Source organism: Bombus vancouverensis, chromosome 16 (assembly GCF_051014615.1).
Source record: "Bombus vancouverensis nearcticus chromosome 16, iyBomVanc1_principal, whole genome shotgun sequence".
NCBI classification, from domain to species: Eukaryota; Metazoa; Arthropoda; class Insecta; order Hymenoptera; family Apidae; genus Bombus; species Bombus vancouverensis.
In genome coordinates this window covers 7,440,922-7,464,867 of record NC_134926.1, presented here as the reverse complement: position 1 = coordinate 7,464,867, position 23,946 = coordinate 7,440,922, and the positions used below count along the sequence as shown (strand labels likewise).

At 32.4% G+C, this 23,946-nt stretch overlaps 2 protein-coding genes across 22 annotated transcripts in view; both read left to right on the top strand.

The window, feature by feature from the left end:
- Positions 1–7,550, top strand: part of lap (phosphatidylinositol-binding clathrin assembly protein lap) — a 31,943-nt gene extending 24,393 nt beyond the window's left edge. For 11 of the 19 annotated variants that reach the window (XM_076625661.1, XM_033342496.2, XM_033342499.2 and 8 more), the window contains 5 exons: positions 93–276; positions 346–454; positions 1,205–1,267; positions 1,985–2,245; positions 3,082–7,550. In XM_076625661.1, coding sequence (XP_076481776.1) covers positions 93–276; positions 346–454; positions 1,205–1,267; positions 1,985–2,236 — 608 coding nt within the window. In that variant the 3' untranslated portion in view covers positions 2,237–2,245; positions 3,082–7,550. The remainder of the gene's footprint in view (positions 1–92; positions 277–345; positions 455–1,204; positions 1,268–1,984; positions 2,246–3,081) is intronic. The other 8 variants (XM_033342500.2, XM_033342512.2, XM_076625658.1 and 5 more) reach the window with 5 other exon arrangements.
- Positions 7,551–8,149: 599 nt separating this feature from the next.
- On the top strand, positions 8,150–23,893 carry LOC117161180 (uncharacterized). Of its 3 annotated transcripts, none has more exons than XM_033342490.2 (25): positions 8,150–8,334; positions 16,103–16,152; positions 16,238–16,418; positions 16,522–16,653; positions 16,799–16,964; positions 17,811–18,027; positions 18,180–18,400; positions 18,464–18,566; positions 18,665–18,792; positions 18,877–18,999; positions 19,060–19,227; positions 19,308–19,589; positions 19,712–19,816; positions 20,058–20,271; positions 20,410–20,593; positions 20,836–21,132; positions 21,192–21,274; positions 21,359–21,552; positions 21,637–21,795; positions 21,928–22,056; positions 22,460–22,590; positions 22,668–22,920; positions 23,309–23,405; positions 23,484–23,594; positions 23,710–23,893. In XM_033342490.2, the coding sequence occupies exons 1-25, from the start codon at positions 8,150–8,152 to the stop codon at positions 23,775–23,777; spliced, it is 3,981 nt and encodes a 1,326-aa protein (XP_033198381.2). In that variant the 3' UTR covers positions 23,778–23,893. The 3 variants fall into 3 exon arrangements, with proteins under 3 accessions (XP_033198381.2, XP_076481752.1, XP_076481753.1); XM_076625637.1 differs by lacking the exon at positions 8,150–8,334 and adding an exon at positions 15,686–15,867; XM_076625638.1 differs by lacking the exon at positions 8,150–8,334 and adding an exon at positions 16,002–16,024.
- The last annotated feature ends 53 nt before the right edge of the window (positions 23,894–23,946 follow it).

The window sequence follows — 23,946 nt, the reverse complement described above, 5'->3', positions numbered from 1 at the left end:
GGTCCTTCTTTGTGTATCATTTAATGTGCAATAAGAACATGAAACCTTGGGTTATGCTTTATGGGGCTTTGGCTGATGTAGATGTTGCTTAGGTTTTGACAGTTTGGGCATGATGCTGATGCCTACCACTGTAGCTGGAGATAATAATATTTCAGCAGCAGGACAACAGCAGAATGCAACATCCACTGGCAAAGTTCTGACTGGAGATTTGGATAGCAGCCTTGCTAGTCTTGCTCAAAATCTGACAATCAACAAAAGTGCGCAGCAGCAAGTCAAGTAAGGTGTACAAAATTTTTTGAAAGCTTGGTCTTGAAGACAGGAAAGTAGTATTTTTGTTTCTTTTAGGGGTATGCAATGGAATTCCCCCAAAAACGCTGCTAAAACTGGTGGCCCAGCTGGTGGATGGACACCACAGCCTATGGCAGCTACGACTGGTGCTGGATATCGCCCAATGGTGAGTTCAATGTGGTGACCAGTTCTTCAGTGCTATATCATTATCAGCACGCTGTTGTTGGACGTGATATCTTTGTTGTCAGGGTATCACGACCCCTACTATTCTTATATTACATGTCAGATATCTTTATCTATTCTCGCCATTTGTTACTGAATCACTATCAGCATGCTGTTTTTTATCGTTATAGGATTATTATTTATTGTAAATAATTATCCTGTAACCATGTCTAATAAATTATCTTCGTCTTCGGACTTGCGACACGATCTTGTTTAATTCGTTTTATATTTCTAAGCATAAATGTAGTCGATAAGCGAGCTTAATATCAGGAAAACACTTGCGAGTAATTTACAACGTTTATATGACCGTAGATTATCGTAGCACGCTTGCTTTATCGCTCACTAAGCTTTCACATAATCAATGATTACGATAGATCCTTGTCCTTTTTAATACTCTGAAACACTTAGCTCGGTTATCGTGTTGCACGTTTGGATGCACTGTGCATTATTTTATATTCAAGTATCACTGTAACACTAAACACAATTATTGAAAGTTCACAAGATAAACATCTTAAATATAAAGTACACTAGACTTCCTTTGAATTAAAATAAATTAGAATTGTAAAAAACGTTGACCACCTTAGTACAGGGTAAAGAGGAAATGAATATTAGAATATAGAAAACATATTCGTCGATCCATACACTTAGGTATACAATGCATGCATGGCATATGGCATGCTACCTGCTGTTACAGGGACAAGGAATGACGCAACTCCCTTCAACTGCTATGGGCTTCCCTCCCCACACTGCACCATTGGTAAGTTCTAGTTTCCATGGAATTAAATATGGTAAAAAAAAAAGAAGTGAACTTATCGCTTGATCAAAGGTTTGACTTCACATTGCTGTACATAACAAGTATTGTTACTAATTTGTTCCCTGAAAAAAAGTTATGCCATTAGATGATTATTGAATGTTTAAATATGACAAAGTTTTTCTTTAGTAACTGATTGTAGAGGAATAGTTCATAGAATTTTGTAACCATTGTTCTTATAAATGTATATTATATCCTTAATATTTCCCTGCTTTGCATTTATTTATATGTGTGATGCACCTGAGTGTTTGATTTAAACTACTTTCTCTAGTAGAGTCGTAGGTTTTTCATAAGTATGTTGTTTGATTATTGCATATGAAATACCCTATTGTATAATAAACTCAATGCTACCTTCATAAATATCTATTGTACACTAGACTCAGATTTGTAAAAATGTAAATACACTACTTTTGCTGTTCCATATATCCACACATGTGTAAAGTGACACAAAACCTACAATGCAAACTAAAACAACCCAAATACAAAATACTAAAACACAATGAGCTCTATATATATTGATCTGATTGAATATAAATGGTCAAATGTTGAAAGCATTGTTAACGAAGGGAAAACAATTACTGGAGATAGTTGGACTTGGAGTAGTAAGAATTCCAGAAGTACAGATACAGTGTATCTGACCAGTCGGCTTTCTGGTGTCCCTAGGGAATGCAAGGTGTGCCAATGGGCATGCAGGGCATGCAGGGCATGAGGCCAATGATGAGCACAATGCCTGGTGGTCCTGGTGGTATGATGGTCGCAGGAGGAACTGCATCAATGATGATGCCCAGCACAAATCCCATGATGAGTGCTAATCTTCAGCAGCAACCGCAGCCACAGCAGCAGCAACAACAATCCCAGGCTGTTCAACAGCCGCAAAATAATCAAGTCCAACTTGATCCATTTGGTGCCCTGTGAAGAGATTAGGTATCTATTTGCTATGCCCTTGTCATGAAGAGAAATGTCAGTGACAAAACTGTGAATTGTGATTGGAATTAAATAGACATTCTGGAAATTAAAAGGTCTCCTGATTTTTTACGGTGATACATAACAAATTTTATCCACTAATTCACCTAATTGAATTCTTGGATTTTAATCAATTAGTTTGTAAATAAAATAGAAAAATAAGCCAAATGTATAGACTTGGTGATTTTATTCTAGAGAGTTTTTGTTAAGAAGGAACAAAGCTATGCATATCAGAGCATATTGTAATGAATTGTATCTGTATATGTTTGTGATTAATATATAATATAGCATGATTATGCGAATCTGTCCAAAGGCAGCTTTGTTTGTAAATGATTAACAGCTGTTGAACAGATTTCATCTTACACAAGATACTTGTATAACGATGCACAGTTCCATCTGAAATACATACATAATTCCTATCAGGCTCATTTACTAATGGCACCGGTTTCTAGTTAACATTGTCTATCTGCACTCAGTCAACGATTCTATAACTTTATTCATAAAATGTAAAAATGAAGACAGCACATCAAGGGATTGCAATTTGATTATTAAACAGATACAGCATTTAGTAGCTTTTGGATAAGTGAAATGGTAATCAGTTAAGAAGCTATGAGGTAGCTTTTAATAGATACAAAAAGATATTGTATTATATAATATCATTTTTTATCAAACTTTATAATATTTATAAAAGACTAACTTAAGAAAACATGATCACATATCCAAGAATTACCATGTTTAATATTAGTAATGAGTTTGAATGTAACCTTCATATGACTAAAAATGATTTTTTCTTGCAGGAATTCTGATTGGAATCGAGCAAACGAAGCACCAACTTTGTAAATACCGTGTAATATGCCTAGGAAATGTGCCCTGCTTGCTCTTGTTATTCTATGTCATCCGTAACGAATCGGCCCGTCCTCACGAAGAAAAAAGGAGAAGAAAAACAATATTGAAGTTTATCGTAGGATTGTTCTCCGGGAAACGCGACGGCGCCGACGGATTCTCATTAATATACATATTATATATATATATATTTCTACTGCTGATTGAGTATAATCGTATATACGGATTTGCTCAGTTTACGGCGGTTGCCTTACAGAGATACGCGTAGTCTCAGTGTATACATACATATATATACATAGTCTTGCGGGACGACTAAAAGAAACAAAAGATAAAAAAACGAAAAAAAAAAAATAGAGAGCTTAGAGACAGAGTTATGAAAAATGAAACATGAAAAATGAAAAAAAAAAAAGATTGTACGAGCCGTATTACGTTTAGAATTCCATGAGGTACGTGGGTGCAACTATTCCGTATGAGTTGACTGTGATAGTATTGCATCGACATTGTAGTGTTTTCCAGTGATCGAAGGGAGAGCTGGAAGAAAATGAGGGAGAGCCTGAGAGAGCGTGTACATGTATATTTGAGAGCAAGAATGAATGGAAGATTGAACGAAGAGATGGAGTTATTAATGAAAGTGTTTCGGTACAGGAGGTAGGAGGTCCAAAGTAGTTCCATACAAGCTTTATATATACTGGAACGTGTATCGAGTTTAACTGAGAATCATCTTTTCGTATAATATAGAAAGAGCAACTATATTGAAGTTGGTTTTAAGTCATGTTGATTCTAAACGTACATACACATCGTGGAAAATTATACATAGTTGGCTGATGCATGATGTATCCATAGTAAAGATGTAAAGTACGTACGTATTTTGCGTATACATGTGCACACGCGCGCGCAATTGTGCAGGTGCATACGTACCCGACTATATTTCACAATTCGTGCGAGAAGATATAACGTTAAAAATATAAATATTATCTGAAAAAGAAAAATTATACATATATATATAAATGTATGTGTATGTATATGGCGTAATCTTAATAATGGCGCACCCGTGTCGCTCTGTTTCATTTTTTCGTACTATCTTTACCGGTATATATTTTGATTTCGACTCAGGGCGCTGAAGCAGTTACGACGTATCCTTTATTAAAGTATTAAATACTAAACGATATACATATATATATATATATAGCGAACGAGAGTGAGATTGTGCGAGTGAAAGAGATATAAAATGGAATGTTAGGTGGTCTCACTAATGTTCTTTATCCGTATACCGTTCCGAACTGTCTTAATTAGGTAATTAAAACGAACTATATATACAAGTTAAGATTATGATACTCATGCGATAAATTATAATGAATGTAACACGCGGATCTACGATTCAGTATGGTACTATTAATATATAGTCAATAATTCCTGTTCTAAGGTCTAATTCGGGATTCATTTCATCCCCTTGGCGCGTGCAGCTACCTCCATGAACAATGTTTGCTATATATTACCGAATACATTATATAGTAATATAAATATCTTCGTTCCTGTCTGGAATTCGCAACACTCGAAGAGGCTGCACGAGATCCTAAGCGGAGAGAAAAAAGCCCTGTAAATTGTACCAACTTCTTTTACTTTATTCCCCGTGATGTTGCATCTGTAAACATTCTTTCTGGCTGATTCGAATGGCGTTGATTAGAGGAACACTGGTGTATAGGAACGGAAAGAGAACCTAGAGAAGCTGGAAGTGAGACTTGAATGCTTCGCGGTCACTGGAACCTACCTATTTGATACTCATTCAATGACCACTATGATTTGTGAATTAGCAGCGATTTTCGCTTTATTTGGAGAAATTTCGAACGATGTAAAGCAAGCGTTGTAAGATTCTACGAATTTTTACAAAAATTCGGTAAAACCATTTGACGAAATTGAAAAATATTCTTTGATCAATGAATTTATAAAACTACATTAGCAAATCGAGTAAAACATAGCTGTTTTCAGCACAAGAGGAGTTTCTTGATCAAGATCCCAATATTATGACTGCAGAAGAGAAGGTTGTAAGAAAGGAAGAGCGAATCAATGAGAATGTGAGAAAGTTTAGTTCAAAGTGTTGGACTTTGGGAAGTCAGGAGTGCACAGATGTTTCTTTCACATTGGACCACATGCATAAACCACATTCAAGATCCAAGAGGTAGAAATTATACTTGTTAAAGTTTAGTACGACAAATGATTTCTCAAGTAATGAATCTCTTTGTTGAAGCGAGGTTAATTTTCTAAACGTGATTATTCAAGGAATTTGTGCACTCCTGATGCGAAGTTTGTGTCCGCGACTTATTTAACTTAGGTGTTCTTGTATAATATGGTTCTCGCAGTTGGCGGAAGTAATGGCCATAGGAGACTAGATCATAAAGTACATGTTCAATTAACGACTACAGATCATGCAAGAAGAAAACTGGTCACCATTAAGTTTAAAAGGGTGGTCTCTGTGTTGACATTCTGCGTAACCTTGGAAACTTTTCTTTCGTACAGTAGAACCTCGTTAATCCGAATTTCTTGTATAGAAGAAAACTTATTTCGAATTAGTAGGAATGAGGTTTGAATTAATGAGGTTTATTTTCGGAGGAGGAACTGAACCGAAGAAGTTCTTGAATAAAATACATTGATAGGTAGAAAAGTTTTTCGATTATATTTTCCTTAACTCTATTTGCAAAAGAAAGAGAGAAAGGAAAATATTTCTACGAAGAAACTTTTGAATCGAACGTGAAAGGAAATCTAAATCGAAATAGTTAAAGTGGAACATCCAATGGAGTTAGGGTTAACGAGGTCTCACTTCGCACAAAAGATGTGGAAACCATGATAATGCAGAACCTCGTTATTTCGGAATCGTCCAGAGTTGTCCAGATTAGTGAGATTGTACTATATTATCAACGAAAAGCGGAGGAGAAAGGAAATTGTAATTCTCTTTAGGCTTGAGAACAATGGAATAAATGTAAATTGATCTTTTTATACTACATGCTTTAGCTTTCTTTTCTTTCGTTCTGAAGAGGTTTGGTTGTACGATCGTGTAATGCGTTTAGAACAATGTTTTACATTGCAGTACACAAAAAACAAACGTTTGTGTAAACTTACTGGTGATCGAGTGTAACAGGACAATATTACATATACATATATAACACATATTTTATCGAGGATTATAGGGCAGTAGCGATCCATGTAACTCTCCCCTATAAGCTAGCGAAAGGCAAGGCGATATTCGGAGAGGGACAAAACGAGAAACGAACACTATATCAATATTTTTCATCGATCAGCCATTAACACGTTCAGTGTTATGAAACCCAAGAATGATCTCCTAACTTCCCTGTTCTTACTGCATTCCAGCGTCGTGGAATGAATGTTGAACAACACATCATTAATGATCACTAATTGACTGACAAGGGTCCAGTAGTATTGTGATTTGCAACTGGTAGAGTGGAGTCTGAGTGATACGTAGCTCAAAATGATACTCGAATGCTATGTAACTTAAGTATTGAGTGAAATTATAGTGTCTCCTTTTTTTTGTACCAATAATTACTTAATATTTCAATTATTTTGAGCAACGTAGTGGTAGTCAGCAGAAGCTGTGTACTCTATCTTCAGTCTTTAGCTAACGTTAGGTTAAATAGTCGCGGAATCTCTAGTAGACAGTAAGTTGAACTTATTGTCATTTAACTCTATTTCTCATTAATTTTCAAGTGTACAGCCTATTCCTGAATAGAGGTAAATATTTATATCCATGATTATTGTAAATACAATTAGATACTTAGTTAGATGAATTGTACATATCATTAATTTCTTCTGCGAGAGTCCATTCTATCCGATTGTAAGTTGATGTTAATACAATGTTTAACTTATTTACCAGTAAATGTACGGGAATATAAGATTAGTCGAGGGCACTGAACGTGTTAAAGAGCGTTCTTGAGGGAAATCCTGTGTAAAGTCGCTAGCCTTTAGCGGAAATATTTTGTTTAACGAGAAAGTAAAATGAGAGAGAATGAGAGAGAGAGAGAGAGAGAGAGAGAACTAAAAGATTGGACGAGCTCGGCCGAATCGATATATCGGTAGCAAACTAGAGAGTCTATAGAAACACGGAGAGAACCCGCTATTTTTTCTGATATCATCTAATGGGAAAAAGGAAACCATAGTATGCCATATTATACATCTCGTTTTTCTGTTCTATCTTCTGTTAGGACGTCTCTCTTTAACGTAAGTAGTTATAATTCATGCGCGTGAAATTCAAAACGGAAGAAGTACACCGACTATAAAATATATTAGTTGAGATGCTATTATTTACGGTTAATTTGTATTAATTGTCATTGATATCATTATGCGCTACGAATATGTTGTAAACGATTATTATGTAACACATGAATGGCGTTTAATAGAGTATTTATTGAAATTACTAGATGTGTCCATTCCTCTTCGTGAAAAGAGAGATAAACTAACATTTACATTATCCTAGTACGCTTTATCTTTTCTTTTCTATAACTAAATATTTACTAACAATAATATATGGAAGGCGTTTAATAGAATATTTGTTAAAATTAGCGGATGTGAGACCACTCTTCTTCATTGTGAGGAAGAAAGAAAAATTAACGTTCGCTTCGTTCATTTGTTGAGTGACTAGATTACTTAAAAAATTCTTTTTACAGTTGTTCTAGAAATTTCTGTACTCTTTAGTTCTAGAGTTATTTCAAAAATTACTCTACTCTGTAATTACTCTAATCTTCTTCGATTTACCTTGCTATTTAATTGGTGGAAAAATGTCAAATTATTTTTAGCTTATCAACAAAAAAAAAAAAAAAACAGCTTATGGTACAAAAGTACTTTGAAGTACTGTTAAGGAGATTAATTTAAAAAAGGAAGAGAGGGAATGCTATTTCATTATAATGATTCATACAGAAAAATACTATGCATCAAGCAGATAATGATGAAAACTAGGTTTGTAATCGAAACAGTCACAGACGTAATATTCCTCTTTTGTAACTATCTTTATTGCAGATGGTGGGAGAGAGTGATGCAGAAACGCTTTACAACGATCGTTTGGAAGTGCAGTCAATTTATACGATACCCGCGCGACGATTGTGTCGTAGAAGTTGTCTTACCAAAAACAATTACAAAGTTTGCTTCGTTGAATTTGCGGTTCGAATACTTGTGAACATGAATGGTATTCAAAGGAACATTAGGTAAGTGATTTCACAATTTAATGTAACGATCACTATATCAACAATTGTATCTACAATTTTATATAGAAATATCTATGGCCTTTTTATTATATAACTATATAACTATATATATATATATTACAAGATATTTGCTGCATGTAATGAAAGATAATAATATAAAAAATGTCTTAAGTAAAACGTTTTGTGTAACATATAATATATTACATAATATACAAAATTCACTGTAAAAAAATATTATATATATTATACGTTTTATATAAAACATTTTCAAATATCACTGCCATTTCCATGAGACACAGCTGACATGATTTATATTGGTGAAATTCTAATGCAATCCAAGAATGTATGTGAAAGCTAAGAATTATATATCAATATTTAGCTATGAATTTAAAAAATATCAAAACTGAAAACCTCTGGTTCCCCTGTTGGAAAAGCGTGGAAAATTTCGAGAACTAAGAATGGAAAATTCCAAAAATAGTAATTACTGACTATTATTTTTCTAAACTATATCTCTTTTCCTTTTTTTTCTTACTTTTTGTTAAAATTTTGTGTTCCAATAAAATTGTTAAAATTAAATCATTTGAACAGCTTTGTTGTTACAACTAAAAAATTGTTTTCCACAAGTTGTTTATTCGTGGCAATTAAATAATCATTTTCTACGAGTTTATTATCTTTCTTACAACATAATAATTGTTTCGCAAGCTTCCAAACAGTTTTACATTTTCACTGAAGAACTTATCGAGGTCGTATCACTTTTGACAGAATAGTTGCTCGCACAAACGTTTAGAAGAATTAGATCATAGATGTCCTCTGCTTCTGCTTGTTCGAGCTGAATAGCGTGCGATTGTTGGCATAATTCATGTCTATAGAGGAGAAAGTTGAAAATATTGTTTGATTTCGTTAAGCGATTTCGTTAAGCGCACGATGCCAAGAAAAAGTGAATGACTTCTTCTGGTCCTACGATAAATTCCAGATCCTTTCACGAAAAGTGAAAGCCAATCGCTAAGAGATGATCGATGCTGCTGACATTTACAAAAAACAGTTGACATTTACAAAACCGAAGTTAAAAAGGATTATATCGAATAACAGAAATCGAATAAACGAGTTTCTATATGCCGTATAAATTGAACTTAGCAAATATTGACTGTTCACTGAAAAAAAACTACCATTTGTCACGAAACAAGTTTCAACACATTTCCTGTTTTTTATTTGCATATGTATTTACACGATTTATACATAATTTGAATCAAAGATAAATTTCTGCGATTTTGCATGTTTACTTCTAAATTTGCAAAATTCATGAAAAAAGCCCAACTTTGCACTTATTACCAATCGAGCGGTAGGAGAAAAATTTTATCTAGTTTCTCGATTCTTCAAGATCTCCGAATTTCATTGTAATTCGTGTAGTATAGATGTTAATTATTAATTTTTTCAATGTTTTTGAATTTTTCCCTTTCCTATGCAGTCAAGGGATGACATTGATTGTCAAGTGTAGAGACCAGGTTAGATTAGATTAGATTAGATTAGATTAGATTGGATTAAAAATTGAATATAATTGAAATACAAATATAGAGTATAAAATTTCACAAGGAAAAATGTGATGTATCACGTAAGAAAAGTTCGAGACCATGTAAAACAATTTGCAACCTTTTCTAATTCCTCTGTATAATTTAACTGGTAACTGGTAACTGGTGGTACAAGCGGAAAGGGGGTGATTCTACGCGAAAAAAGAAGTCGAAAATGTAGAATAAAAATTTTTCGTTCGAGGCTTTGTTTTCGAGAAAATCGACTTTGAATTTTCGTTCGGTACGCGTGCGGTACGTTATAACGGATCTCACTGTAGATCGTTGTCTCGATGGAAAAATTAAAAAAAAAAAAGAAAAAAATTTATTCTATATTTTCGACTTCTTTTTTCGCGTAGAATTACCCCCTTTCCGATTGCACCACCAGTTACCAACCACCCTGTATAATTAAATGCAATTAAATATAATATTATAAAAATCTGCCTTTAATAATTAATACTTAGATATCATAATATTATATTCTTCTTAATATTAGGTATAATATTATATCCAAATATCAATTACTAAATAGAAGGAGATTTTTCATTGGTAAAATAAAAGTAATTGAAATATAAAATTAAATATAAAATTTCACAGGTAAAAAGAAATATACTGTATTGTATTTTATATTGTATTGTATTATATTATTGAGGCCTATGCCCATAATAATCTTATTACGTACGTGCAGTGTGCACGTTTGATGCGTTCTATTTCATTATACATCACTGTTTGGTATCGATAGTGGCATAACCTCCAACCACTTCAAATTTCTTTTTATTGAATACAAGGTCCACGTTAATCTTCTATTTTTATCATTTGATGTAATAAGTATTTAGTATAAGTATTCAGGCTGTATTTAGTATTTTCAATAATGTATACATTAATATGCCTCTTCTCTAAAATTTTCATTTTTTGTTATTATTCCATAAAAATATAAATAATTTAGATATAACAATTCGCCATTATGATCGCAAAAATGATATATTGATCACGTGAAAAAATTGCTTTTTACAGGGATACAAAATTAATGTTCGACTTACAGATAAAAAATGGCAATGTACATAGGAAAATGCAAAGAAGCCGATAATATGACCTTCAATTATCCGAGTTAATTTCTTGTAAAAAAACAAGAAGCCATTATGTCATTGCAAGTACATACATGTATGCAAATCCCCGACATTTTTAACGAGGTGGATAATCAACATATAATTCACTACAAGTTGTTTAAAATTGAAAACCAGAGTATTACACTATTGCATAACGACTGACAATTGTTAATTTATTATCACGATGAAATATCATGTTTAAAAAGTGTTAATCATTTAATGATTTAATGACTTTTTCCTTGAAGTATTACTAGTATACAAAGTATGCAGTCTGACATAAGTGTTGCTTTGTTGATGACAGGTATATACAAGGTATCCCAGTATTAATGGTACAATCACCAAGAAGGCGATTGCACGCGAGGAAAACAAATCGAAGATACAGAATAAAATTGTTTTGTTACATATGACGCCTAATTTTCGAGAAGGTCGAGTTTGAAATTTCGTCAAGTGGAGTTAAACTTGATTAATGTTGAACGGGACAGAAACGAATAACCGATAGCAAGTTATTCGAGTTAAAGTGGGTAAAAAACGTAGAGAAAAACTTTTACATAGAATCTTTCGCCTTTGAAAAAATAAAATTTGAAATTTGGTCGAATACGCTAATTTTCGGGCTAATTTTCTTGAAAGCGAAGCACTAAATGGAAAAATATTTTTGCAGATAGAATAATCTCCTGCTGATTGTTAACTTATATCTATATCACCTAAATTTACATACAGCAATGAAGTTTTTGAAGTCGATTTATTCGGCAACGTAGCTTCAGAGGTGAAAAATGTGTTGTATACTGTAGACATATTTTTCATGTAGATTATTCCGTTTCCCGAATGTGCCCGAAATTTGTTAAAAAATAAGAACGTTAAATTTTATGGGAAAATAGAAGAATAGTATAGTAGTGTATACTATTATATAATAATAGTATATATTATTGCTAGTATATTACTAGTACCATCCGTATATTATTCAATGTTTCACGGATGTGATTAATAAAAATACGAAAATACTATTAGAGTATAGAAAAAAGGTTATTATTATGCAAGTATTCCATGAAATATCTTTCTAATTATACTATAACTTACTTCTAGATGAGATGAAAGATAAGATGGAGTGTATCAAATGTATATTCCTGGCCACGGTCAATTTCATCTGCATATTTCATAACTTTTCCATCACATTTGCCAGAAATGATTTTTAATATACAGGGTGGTTGGTAACTGATGGTACAAGCGGAAAGGGGATGATTCTACGCGAAAAAAGAAATCGAAAATATAGAATAAAAATTTTTCGTTTGAGGCTTTGTTTTCGAGAAAATCGACTTTGAATTTTCGCTCGGTACGCGTGCGGTACGTTATAACGGATCTCACTGTAGATCGTTGTCTCGATGGAAAAATTAAAAAAAAATAACAAGCGGAAAGGGGTGATTCTACGCGAAAAAAGAAGTCGAAAATATAGAATAACAATTTTTTTTATTTTTTTTTAATTTTTTCATCGAGACAACGATCTACAGTGAGATCCGTTATAACGAGACCTGATAAAGTGCACGCGTACCGAGCGAAAATTCAAAGTCGATTTTCTCGAAAACAAAGCCTTAAACGAAAAATTTTTGTTCTATATTTTCGACTCCTTTTTTCGCGTAAAATCACCCCCTTTCCGCTTGTACCACCGGTTACCAACCAACCTGTATACATATATAACAGCGCTAACGATTTTAATACTATTAATAGTACATATGATATTCGTATATTATTTCATCTACTAAATTTTATAATAAGTGTAATTTAACATATTTTTGCATAATGTATGCATTGCGTAGATCGTTGCATCTTTCCTTCAATTTCCAGTCTAACTAACACGTCTGAAGGATTATGATTACATAATGGCTTTTCCTTCATTTTGAATCGCGTTATGGCTTTATCGCTACTTGCGATAGCAGATACTGTTGCACATATGTGAAGGGCAATGTCATGTGTTATGTACTACACGACGTTCACTATAAAGTATATTCCTCTATAGCGTGCCATTGTTATCAATCAGAGTTCCCTCACTATTACCGTCTATTACATAAGATCATCAGGAATCTCGTTTTGATAACGTGTGGTATTCGCTCATTGCCTACACTTAGATACGTCTATTGTACATACAATTTGACTTGTCATTGGACTTAATAAGTGGCAAGAAATTCTAGTTTCACTGTCTTACTCACAAGATTATTTTTACATTTGTGTATATCTGAAATCATGATGGGTATCATTGTGGATACATTGTAATCTTCCTATAATTTTAGTAGATTTTAATGCAAAATCATTTAGTAAGATGTTCCATACAAGAGTATTTAATACTTGTATTAATATATAAATTATTTGTGCCAAAATCTATGTTAATATAGTTATATACATGTAAGAAATAATAATTAGTGCATCTACTCTGAGTAGAATATTAGAGTATTTACTACAATTGGAATATTTAATATTTTATTAGATTTTGATGCAAACAATTTTTATTTGGAAATACGTATTACGTAGTTCGGTAAATTCGTAGCGAAAGTTAAGAAAGATTTATCCAGATAAGATCTCTTTATCTATCAAAAATTGTTCGTCTTTTTCACTAATAAATTTTTTCGAAATACTTTTATATACATATAGTTCCTAGGTTATCTCATTTCTTGTCTATGTATTTCGAATAAATTTTATAGACATTACGATAACTAATGTAGTATATATTATAATATATTCAGTTATTCAAATAGATAGAAGAGAAAATTAATTACTATAGTTATTCTAATTATTATAACTACTGGTTATTCAGAATTTCTGAAATAGGGGTTCAATATTGTAATATCGAAAAATAAGGATAGAAATTTTTTTTTTCGATTACTTACAATTTATTAATATTAAATTGAATATACAGATATAAATTGGACAGAGAACGATATTTATTTAACGGAACTAAATGCAATACTCGTATCTATATCAAATAACTTTACAGTTATTTGATCACTCTCGTCACAACGAATCTAACACACACACTCTCTCTCTCTAACAACTCTATCAATTCTCACGACTCTACTCTTCGACGACTCGAAACCTCTAACGACTCTACTCTTCGACAACTCGAAACCTCTAACGACTCTACTCTTCAACGACTCAATTAGCTCTGCTCTTCGCCAATACAATCCTGCCCGGTCGTGCTCGCTCTTGCTCTCGTCCTCTCACACACACACACTTTTCGGCTCATATACTTTGGCCTCTCGATTCCTTGAAATATGAAACCGTACCTCTGTTTTGACACTGCTTATCCTTTCTCGCGTCGCAGTTACTAGGCGCTCTTGGATGTAAACAAACCACGAAAGACGATGTACACGGTGCTTTCTAATTTCAACCGATCTCTAATTCAAATCTATTCTACGATATTACAATATTATTTTACTAAACACAGAAGCCGATTTTAAATCCCTTTTAAAAATAGTATTTATTCAAACACTTCATTATAGCTTCAAAACTTTCCAATATTCTATAGGTTAGCCAAATAATTCTAACAATGATTTGTTACTGTTTGTAACAGTTTACCTTGCTGATATTGTAATTTATGTGCTCATTATAATTTCATTACAAATTTCGAATAATATTTCTTACCTCGCCGAAAGATTAAATTTCATTTTATTGCATCCAATTACTAAAATTTTTTAAAATACTATATCTGCTTTTTTACTTATTAGTATACACCTGTAATAGTTTATTTATCACACATACTTATCCCTCAAAAGATAGCATTTCTATGTGCAAAGATATAACTTGCATTTTTATTTGCATCAAATGATCAGCTCCATTACAATAATAGAATGAACTGTTTTATTGCAGTATATAAAGTGAGCCCTCTAATGCTTTATATGATTCAGAACGAGTTTGTCTCATTAACGAGACAGCAGTGTTCGTTTCAAGTTTAAAAGAAATCAGTAAAATAAAATTAAACTAAATATGATGCTATGAAAGTATAATAAGTATAATGTAACATAATATAAAGATCGTGTTAATATCGAGTATGATGCCTATCGTCCTTTTGTTGAAATTAATATTAAATTTTACTATTCTGTTGTTCTATTATATTATATCATAAATAAAATATTTATATAATATTTATATAATATCATTTATATAATATTATTATAATATTATAAATTATTTGTAATTACATATATATATATCGGAGACGAAAGAACACCGGAGCCTTTGGAATTTTGGATAATCCGTAGTTATTCAATCCGATTGTAATTGTTCGAGAGTTGTGATAATGAACTTGGGCTCGAGGCGACAGCCAGTCGCCGAACGTAGCCGCGGTCACGGGACGAACGCTTTGTCTAACAAAGGCATGGAGTAATTCTATAGCTCTCCTTAAAAAGGAAATAGTTGTAACAATCGACAGTAAACGTTCCAACGGTCTCTGTCCCGTAGCTCGCCACACGCGAGATCTAACTAAAGTCCTTCAAACAAACAGTCTTTGTCCCAACTACGAGAAGATTGAGGAGACCTATTTTTCAATGAACGACGTCTCCCACTAGCAACTTTCCCTCGAGGGCGGCTAGCATCTTTTTCTAACGACTGATATGAAGATTGACCAATTAGTAACAACGCCAATTTCCCTTACTTTCTAAACGAAGGCTATCTTCGACGAATCCGATGATCTTGTGTCCTTAGACACAGCCCATTATGGTTTTCCTCTGTGGCATCATCGGGACGGGAAAGTCATTCTCTCTCACGATCTCATCGACTAAAAGAGTAACTCCTACGCCCAGTAAATATTACACGTCTGACTTAGATTTTGTGAGCACGTTCATCTATCATCCCGTCGACCACGGATTCGTTATTGAACCTAGGTTCATTGTCATTAGTTTCTCGAGTATCTAATTACCACGGTTACTTGTCCAGTTCTATGATAATCGTATTTGCACTAGTCAATGCCTTCTCTATTGCATAACGACAACGTGTAATCGAAACGAAGATTCGTTTCACGCCCCTAACCCTAATTCTAATGTAAACCCGACATATATATGTGTATGTGTATATATATATATCTCGATTTATTAGTTAACGCAAAAATTATTGTTACAGGGATTCCAGGAAGGTTGTAGAATTCACCATCAATGGGAAAACTTACACAGGTCTGAATCCAATAATTAGTCAATTAAAATCATTCAAAAATCAGAATAGAAGCAATAATGATGTTGATGGTATGACCATTTTCAGTGACAGAAAAGATCCCACCTGGAACATCCTTGAACGTCTTCATCAGAGATTATGCAAAACTACGAGGAACTAAGGCTATGTGTCATGAAGGAGGCTGTGGTGCTTGCATTGTGTCAGTGGAAGTCAAAGGTGAGACAATGTCTGTGAACTCTTGCCTGGTACCAGTTTTGATCTGCAATGGGTAAGTTTCAAATTAATTATATTTCTTAAAATTAATATCCAGATCATATTTTTTGTATTGCTCACTCTTTTAGATCTCATTTTAACATTTCTTTTTAATGCAGTTGGGCTATTAAGACGATTGAAGGTGTGGGCAACAAGCAAGAAGGCTATCATACCCTGCAAGCAGCATTAGCAGGCAAAAATGGCTCCCAGTGTGGTTATTGTTCACCTGGAATGATAATGAACATGTATAGGTATTTCTACCTTCTACATTTATATTCATTATATATATACATACAATAAGAATTGAAATGCTATTTTAATATTGTAGATCATTAATATTAAATAATATGTTAATATAAATTGGACAAGTAGGTTTAATTAACTTAATGTTTTCAGTCTACTGCAAAACAAAAATGGAAAAAAATTAACAATGAAACAGATAGAAAATTCTTTTGGAAGCAATATATGTCGTTGTACTGGTTACCGACCAATTCTGGATGCATTCAAGGCATTTGCGAGCGATGCTCCAAAAGAGCTTGTTAAAGACATTCATGACATTGAAGTAAGTCAATGATAATATTAACATTAAGATGTGAGTAGATCTTGAAACATAATTCCGTATTTATTCTCGAGTATTAGATGTAACAGATATCTGTTATCTTACTGATAAAATGTGCAATCATTAATTTACAGAATTGTTAATATCAATTCAGTAGGAAATTTCATAAGAGAATAATGAATGCATCATTTTTTATCTGATAGATAGATATTCAACTTCATTTTGTTTTGTAAACAAACAACAGCAAAAAAATTGTAAAGAGTTTCAGGCGCCTATTGATGGGCAACTCATTACCCATTCGTGGCTTATCAGTAATAGATAGGTTGTATAAATTATACAGAGTGGTTGGTAACTGGCGGTACAAGCGGAAAGAGGGTGATTCTACGCGAAAAAAGAAGTCGAAAATATAGAAAAAAAATTTTTCGTTTGAGGCTTTGTTTTCGAGAAAATCGACCTTGAATTTTCATTCGGTACGCGTGCGGTACGTTATAACGGATCTCACTGTAGATCGTTGTCTCGATGGAAAAATTAAAAAAAAAAAATTGTTATTCTATATTTTCGACTTCTTTTTTCGCGTAGAATCACCCCCTTTCCACTTGTACCACCAGTTACCAACCACCCTGTATATTAATTTACATAGTATATACAGTCTATTATAGGTTTTATTAATGTATTATAGACTTAATTGAAGAAATGGAATCTAAACAGAAATCAAGTATCATATTTATATTTTCTGTGTATTTTTGTAAACAAACCAAAAAATTATTTCATTGCTATTCACCACCAGTTTATACTTCCTTCGACTTAATCTCTTCCCATCTTCCTTGACAAAAAATTGTTGTTGTCTAGGAATTATTCAAAATAAAAGCCTGCAAGAAAACTGGTATGCCGTGTGAAAATGGTTGCAATGGTTGTTACACACTCAGCCAGAATACAGAAGCTAACATTTCCATGAAATTGGATGGTAGTCAGTTCCATAAGGTTCTAGCAGTCGATGATTTATTCACACTATTCCAGAATAATCCAAATGCCAGTTATGTTTTGCATGGTGGTAACACCGCACATGGTAATGATCAATAACCATTATTTTACATGAAAACTACACATGAAGCTATTAAGTGATGAGAGTCAAATGAGAAATTATCACATTTTTTTGTGTGGTTTCCATATTATATTTATTTGTGCTCTATCTATATTAAAATTCTTTTTTCTTTACAGGTGTGTATCGAATGAAGACACCGGATATAAGTATTGATATTAACGACATACCTGATCTGCGTAATATAACAAAAACTGACGACGCTTTGATTATTGGAGGGAATATTTCACTTACTGTGGCAATGGAGACTTTTGAGAAATATTCAAAGGAACCAAATTTCGAATACTTACAACACTTAGCCAAACATATCGATTTAATTGCTAGCGTCCCAGTGAGAAATGTAAGTAAATATAATTAATAGTATACGATGAACTCAAACCACTGATAACATTTTATGTTGCAGGTTGGATCTGTAGCAGGAAATTTAATGATCAAGCACACGCATCGTGAATTTCCATCAGATTTATTTTTGATATTGGAAACTGCAGGAGCACAAGTGCATATAGGTAACTAAAAAAGTTCAAACAAAATTATTTGAAACATTTATGCATATTCTCTGTATTGATATAAAATTTATTATTTAAATATTGTTTCCTATGAAAAGTGGAAGCTGGTAGCAAAAAAACTAGTATGAATTTATTGAACTTCCTAAACTTGGACATGAAGCACAAAATTATATACAGTATAATGCTGCCAGCTCTTGGCAAGGAATACGAGTACAGATCTTACAAGGTATGCCTTTGTATCTTGATATATCTAGAATAATTGGATTACCTGGAATCATAGATTTCATTGGAAGATTTTATTGGACTGTAGATAATGCCACGAGCACAGAATGCCCATGCTCACGTGAATGCGGGGTTCTTGTTTAAATTAGATGGAGCTGGAAAAGTGCTTGAGAAACCAAACATCATAATTGGTGGAATAAACAAGGATTTCGTAAGTAAAACTACAGGTTTACTTAGCAATGTAGGTTTAAATCAAAATTAATTTTTCCAGCTGCATGCATTAGACACTGAAAACTTCTTGATTGGGAAATCCATTTTGGACAAAAGAGTAATTAAAGATGCTTTGGATAAATTAGACAATGAACTTCATCCTGATCATGTCTTACCTGATTATTCTCCAAAATTTAGAAAAACACTTGCGGAAGGACTTTTCTTTAAGGTACATTTCTGAATGAAAGCTATTAAAATTTTGAGTAAATGAATCTTTATGTCTGATCAGAGATGCAACATTTTTTGTAGTATATTTTAAGTATTAAGCCTGAGAGTGTGGATCCAAAAGCACGCAGTGGTGGAACTCTTTTGGAGCGTGGATTATCTTCAGGCAAACAGGACTTTGATAGTGATAAGAATTTATGGCCTTTGAATCAACCTTTGCCAAAATTGGAATCCATATATCAAACATCTGGAGAAGCTCAATACTCAAATGATATTCCACCATTGTCAGATGAAGTTTTCTGTGCTTTCGTTCTTACCACAGTAGGGGCTGGGAAACTGGATAAAATAGATGCTTCTGAAGCATTGGTATTATTTTCACGATTAATCTAATTGATCTAAAATATTTAAAAAATCGTCAATTTCAAATCTTATTACTTATTTTATTTATTACTTATTTTTATAACATAAATCTAAATATGTTCTTCCAGAAAATGAAAGGAGTAATTGCTTTTTATACTGCCAAAGATATTCCTGGGAAAAATGTATTCATACCAGGAAGTGCTCAAGAAATAATGTTGAATTATGATGAAATAGTAAGTTGATTCATAAACAAGTATGTTATGAATACACTGTAAATATTTATGCAAACTCATATCTTTATAAATAGAACTAAAAAAGCTAGGACTTATATAAAAATTAGTTTCATCTACTAGGTATTATAACACATATTGTACCTTGAATGTTTTATACATATTTGCCATAAATGCATAAAAATCCGCAAACTATAAATGTTTAAAATTTATAACTTGTTCTTATTTGTCGTTGTATCTTAAGCTGTTTGCGGATAAAAATATCGATTATGCTGGGCAACCAGTTGGAGTGATCGCTGCAATAAGCTACGCGATTGCCAATGAAGCAGCACAGAAGGTACACATTTCCTACGTCGACTTCACGCCTGAAAAACTATTGTTAACGATTGAAGATGTGCTTGCATCCAAAAACCAATCCAGACTACTTCAATCAGCTAACGTTGAAGCGACGAACAAAGGTGTGTACACAAAATATTTGTGTTAAATAAAATATTTAATTAATATCTTCTTTCTTATAAATTAATGCATTTTATGATCATTTACTTATAGAGATTTTTACACAACTGATTATCGTTAATTTTTATTAAATATCATAGGAAATGATGTGAAGCACGTGGTTAAAGGAGAATTTAGATGTGGAGGGCAGTATCATTATACTATGGAGACTCAAACTTGTGTCTGCGTGCCAGTAGAAGATGGTATGGACGTTTATCCAGCGTCTCAGTGGATAGATCTGATACAAGTAGCCATAGCCGAGCTTCTCAATATAAAAAACAATAGGTAAGACATACAAAATATTGATTACAAACAGATAATATTTAAAATATTATTAGTCAATTAAATAAATCTTATTAAATAAATATTAAAAATTAAATAATATATAATGTTTTATATTTTAATGTAATATTTAATATTTATTTAATAATATTTATTTAAATGACTAATAATGTTTTAAATATTATATATATATAATATATTAATATTAATATTTAATACTATGTTTCCTTAATTATTAATTACAGTATTAATATAAAGGTGAGAAGATTAGGAGGTGGCTATGGTGCAAAGATAAGCCGTGCCACACATGTTGCTTGTGCTTGTGCCTTAGTATGCTACAAATTAAATCGACCAGCTAGATTTGTTATGTCAATAGAATCTAATATGCAAGCTATGGGAAAGCGTTATGATACTCGTCAGGAGTACGAAGTTGGTGTAGATGATGATGGTCGCATTCAATATTTAAATGCAAATTACTGGAGCAATGCCGGTTGCAATTTCAACGAATTTCATGCACCTTTAGTTGCACTACATATCAATAGGTGAATATACTTGAACATATGTTATAATAAACAGTTTAAAATAGTTAATTCTTATTTAGTTGTTATGACTACTCAACCTGGGCCTACAAAGGCTTTGAGGTTAAGACTGACCTGCCTTCCAACACTTACTGTCGAGCTCCAGGTATTTCAAATTACTATGAATAATAACTTGTAATATAGCAAAAATGATGATAGCCACCCTAAAATTAAGTTCTCTAATTGACAGGTTCGACAGAAGCTGTAGCTATGATAGAAAACATAATGGAGCACATAGCAAAGACTATTGGAAAAGACCCATTGATGGTTAGGTATGCAAATATGCATGAGGACCATAAAGGTGCATTGCAGTCTATGATAAATGACCTATGTCAAAACGCGGATTACGAGACGAGAAAGAGAGCTGTAGATTCTTTCAACAATGTAAGGGAGTTCGAATATCCCCCGTGATTTTAGTATACATAATATGAAATATTAATTAATTAAATAATTTTGTAACTTTTGTAGGAAAATCGATGGAAGAAAAAAGGAATATCTTTGATACCCTTAATGTATCCTTTACAATTATGGGGGCAATTCCATGCACTTGTATCAATTTATGCTAGGGATGGAACAGTTTCAATTACTCATGGAGGAATTGAATGTGGTCAGGGAATTCATACCAAGGTGCCAAAAAATATAAATATAATAAAATATCTTAATATTGTACATGTATTATAATAAATTGTTGGTAGTAATTATTAGTAATACATTTATTACAATAACAGTTTATTACTTACATATTTTTTTTCATTACAGGTAGCTCAAGTAGCAGCACATACTTTGGGTATTGATTTATCATTAATTACCGTAAAACCAAGCAACAATTTAACATCTCCAAACAACTTTGTTACTGGCGGTAGTATTACTAGCGAGACTTGCTCATATGTAAGACTTATTTTCATTTATTAATACATTATACAAAAAAGATTACATATATAGTGTATCAGAGAAGTAATGAGTAGATTGCATATGCTCATGCATTTTTGGGAAATTCGAAAATGCAAAAATCTACAAAATGTGATCTAAAAATTTAAATGAAACAAATTTCTTTAGTTATACTCGTAAAAATATAAAAATGCATAAATATTCGCAATTTAGTAATAAGACTGATTTCAATTCTCAATAATTGGCAATATTATTAAAACCTAATTTCTCGAGGATTCTATTTTTGAAAGACCAAAATCCATTTATACTTGAGCTACGTACAAATATTTTTAGAGGTCCCATTACTTTCCTGTCATCTTGTATTTAGGAATACCTATGTATATGTGTATTTTAACAATTTTAGGCAACCATGATGGCTTGCAAAGAACTGGTAAAAAGACTTGAACCTATAAAAAACGAGCTGAAAGACCCCTCGTGGCAAGAATTAGTAATGACAGCACATACGAAAGATATCGACTTGTGCGCCCGATATATGTATGTGTTTCCAGTAGTTAAATAGCTATAGAAATATTAATCTAGTCTTCCGAATATTTACGAAACATATTTTATAGGTTTACTACAAAAGATGATATAAAATCTTATCCGATATACGCGGCAACTATTGCGGAAATTGAACTGGATTTATTGACTGGACAGCACGTATTACACAGAGTGGATATAATTGAAGATGTTGGGAGAAGTATGAATCCAGAATTAGATTTAGGACAAGTGGAAGGCGCCTTTATGATGGGTCTCGGTTATTGGACCTCCGAGGATTTAGTTTATGATCCCAAATCTGGTCAGCTGACGAATTATAGAACTTGGGTATGTTGTTAAATTTGTTTAACCTAATATATGTAGGACTGAGAATTATAGTTGTATAAATCAGTTTTTACTAGGTTTTATAAAATAGTGTATATTGTTTATTACTATAAAAAGTATAATAATATAAAAGATATCTTTTCAAGTCATGAAAGCGGTTCGCGGCAGAGAATAAAATTCTAACTTAATTAATTATGGAATGAAAGAAATGATACTTTTAAAAGTTGAGGAACATAATTAGATATAAATTCTCAAAATCTTAATTTACATCAAATTGGTTTTACCAGTATAAATTCTCAAAATTTTAATTTACATCAAATTGGTTTTACCAGTCTGCCATATTACACGTAAGAGGAATTCTTCAAAAATAAAAACTAAATTTTTTTTGCAGAATTATAAGCCACCCGGCGCGAAAGACATTCCTATCGATTTTCGAGTTTATTTCCGTAGAAATAATCCTAATTCGTTAAGCGTTCTTCGTTCAAAAGGTAAAACAACAAACTGAAGCAAATGGTTAATAACTCTAAATCCGAGATATTAAACTTGGTATTTATTAAATTCTATAGCTACTGGTGAACCACCGTTATGTACGAGTTATAGCGTACTTATTGCAATTCAAAATGCGCTTAAGTCAGCAAGAGAAGATGCTGGGAACAAAGATCCTTGGAACAGATTAGGTAATGAAAAATTATTAAAAAGTATATTCTTTTATTATTTTGTGTGTGTGTGTATGTTAATATAGCTTCACATAATTTTATATAATATAATCTAATCGTACTCTTTTTTTTACAGATGGCCCCGTTACTACCGAGAAAATTCTATTGAATAGCTTAACCAGCAAAGAGCAAATGATATTTTGAGATAAAAATTTATTTTTGAATAAAAGACATACTTTTGTTATCCCTAATCCACTTTTAATAATCATATATTATTACATACAGTTATTTACAATAAAGAAATGTAAAAATATAAATAATTATTTTTATCTTACAGCACTTGATATGTAACAATAATATAATAATAATATTA

Excerpts from the sequence above, each read along its gene's own strand:
- LOC117161180 (XM_033342490.2), top strand. The coding sequence starts at position 8,150 with ATGGTGGGAGAGAGTGATGCAGAAACGCTTTACAACGATCGTTTGGAA. Across the intron at positions 18,567-18,664 it reads AGGAGCACAAGTGCATATAG|TGGAAGCTGGTAGCAAAAAA; the intron begins GTAACTAAAAAA and ends TCCTATGAAAAG. Across the intron at positions 18,793-18,876 it reads ACGAGTACAGATCTTACAAG|ATAATGCCACGAGCACAGAA; the intron begins GTATGCCTTTGT and ends ATTGGACTGTAG.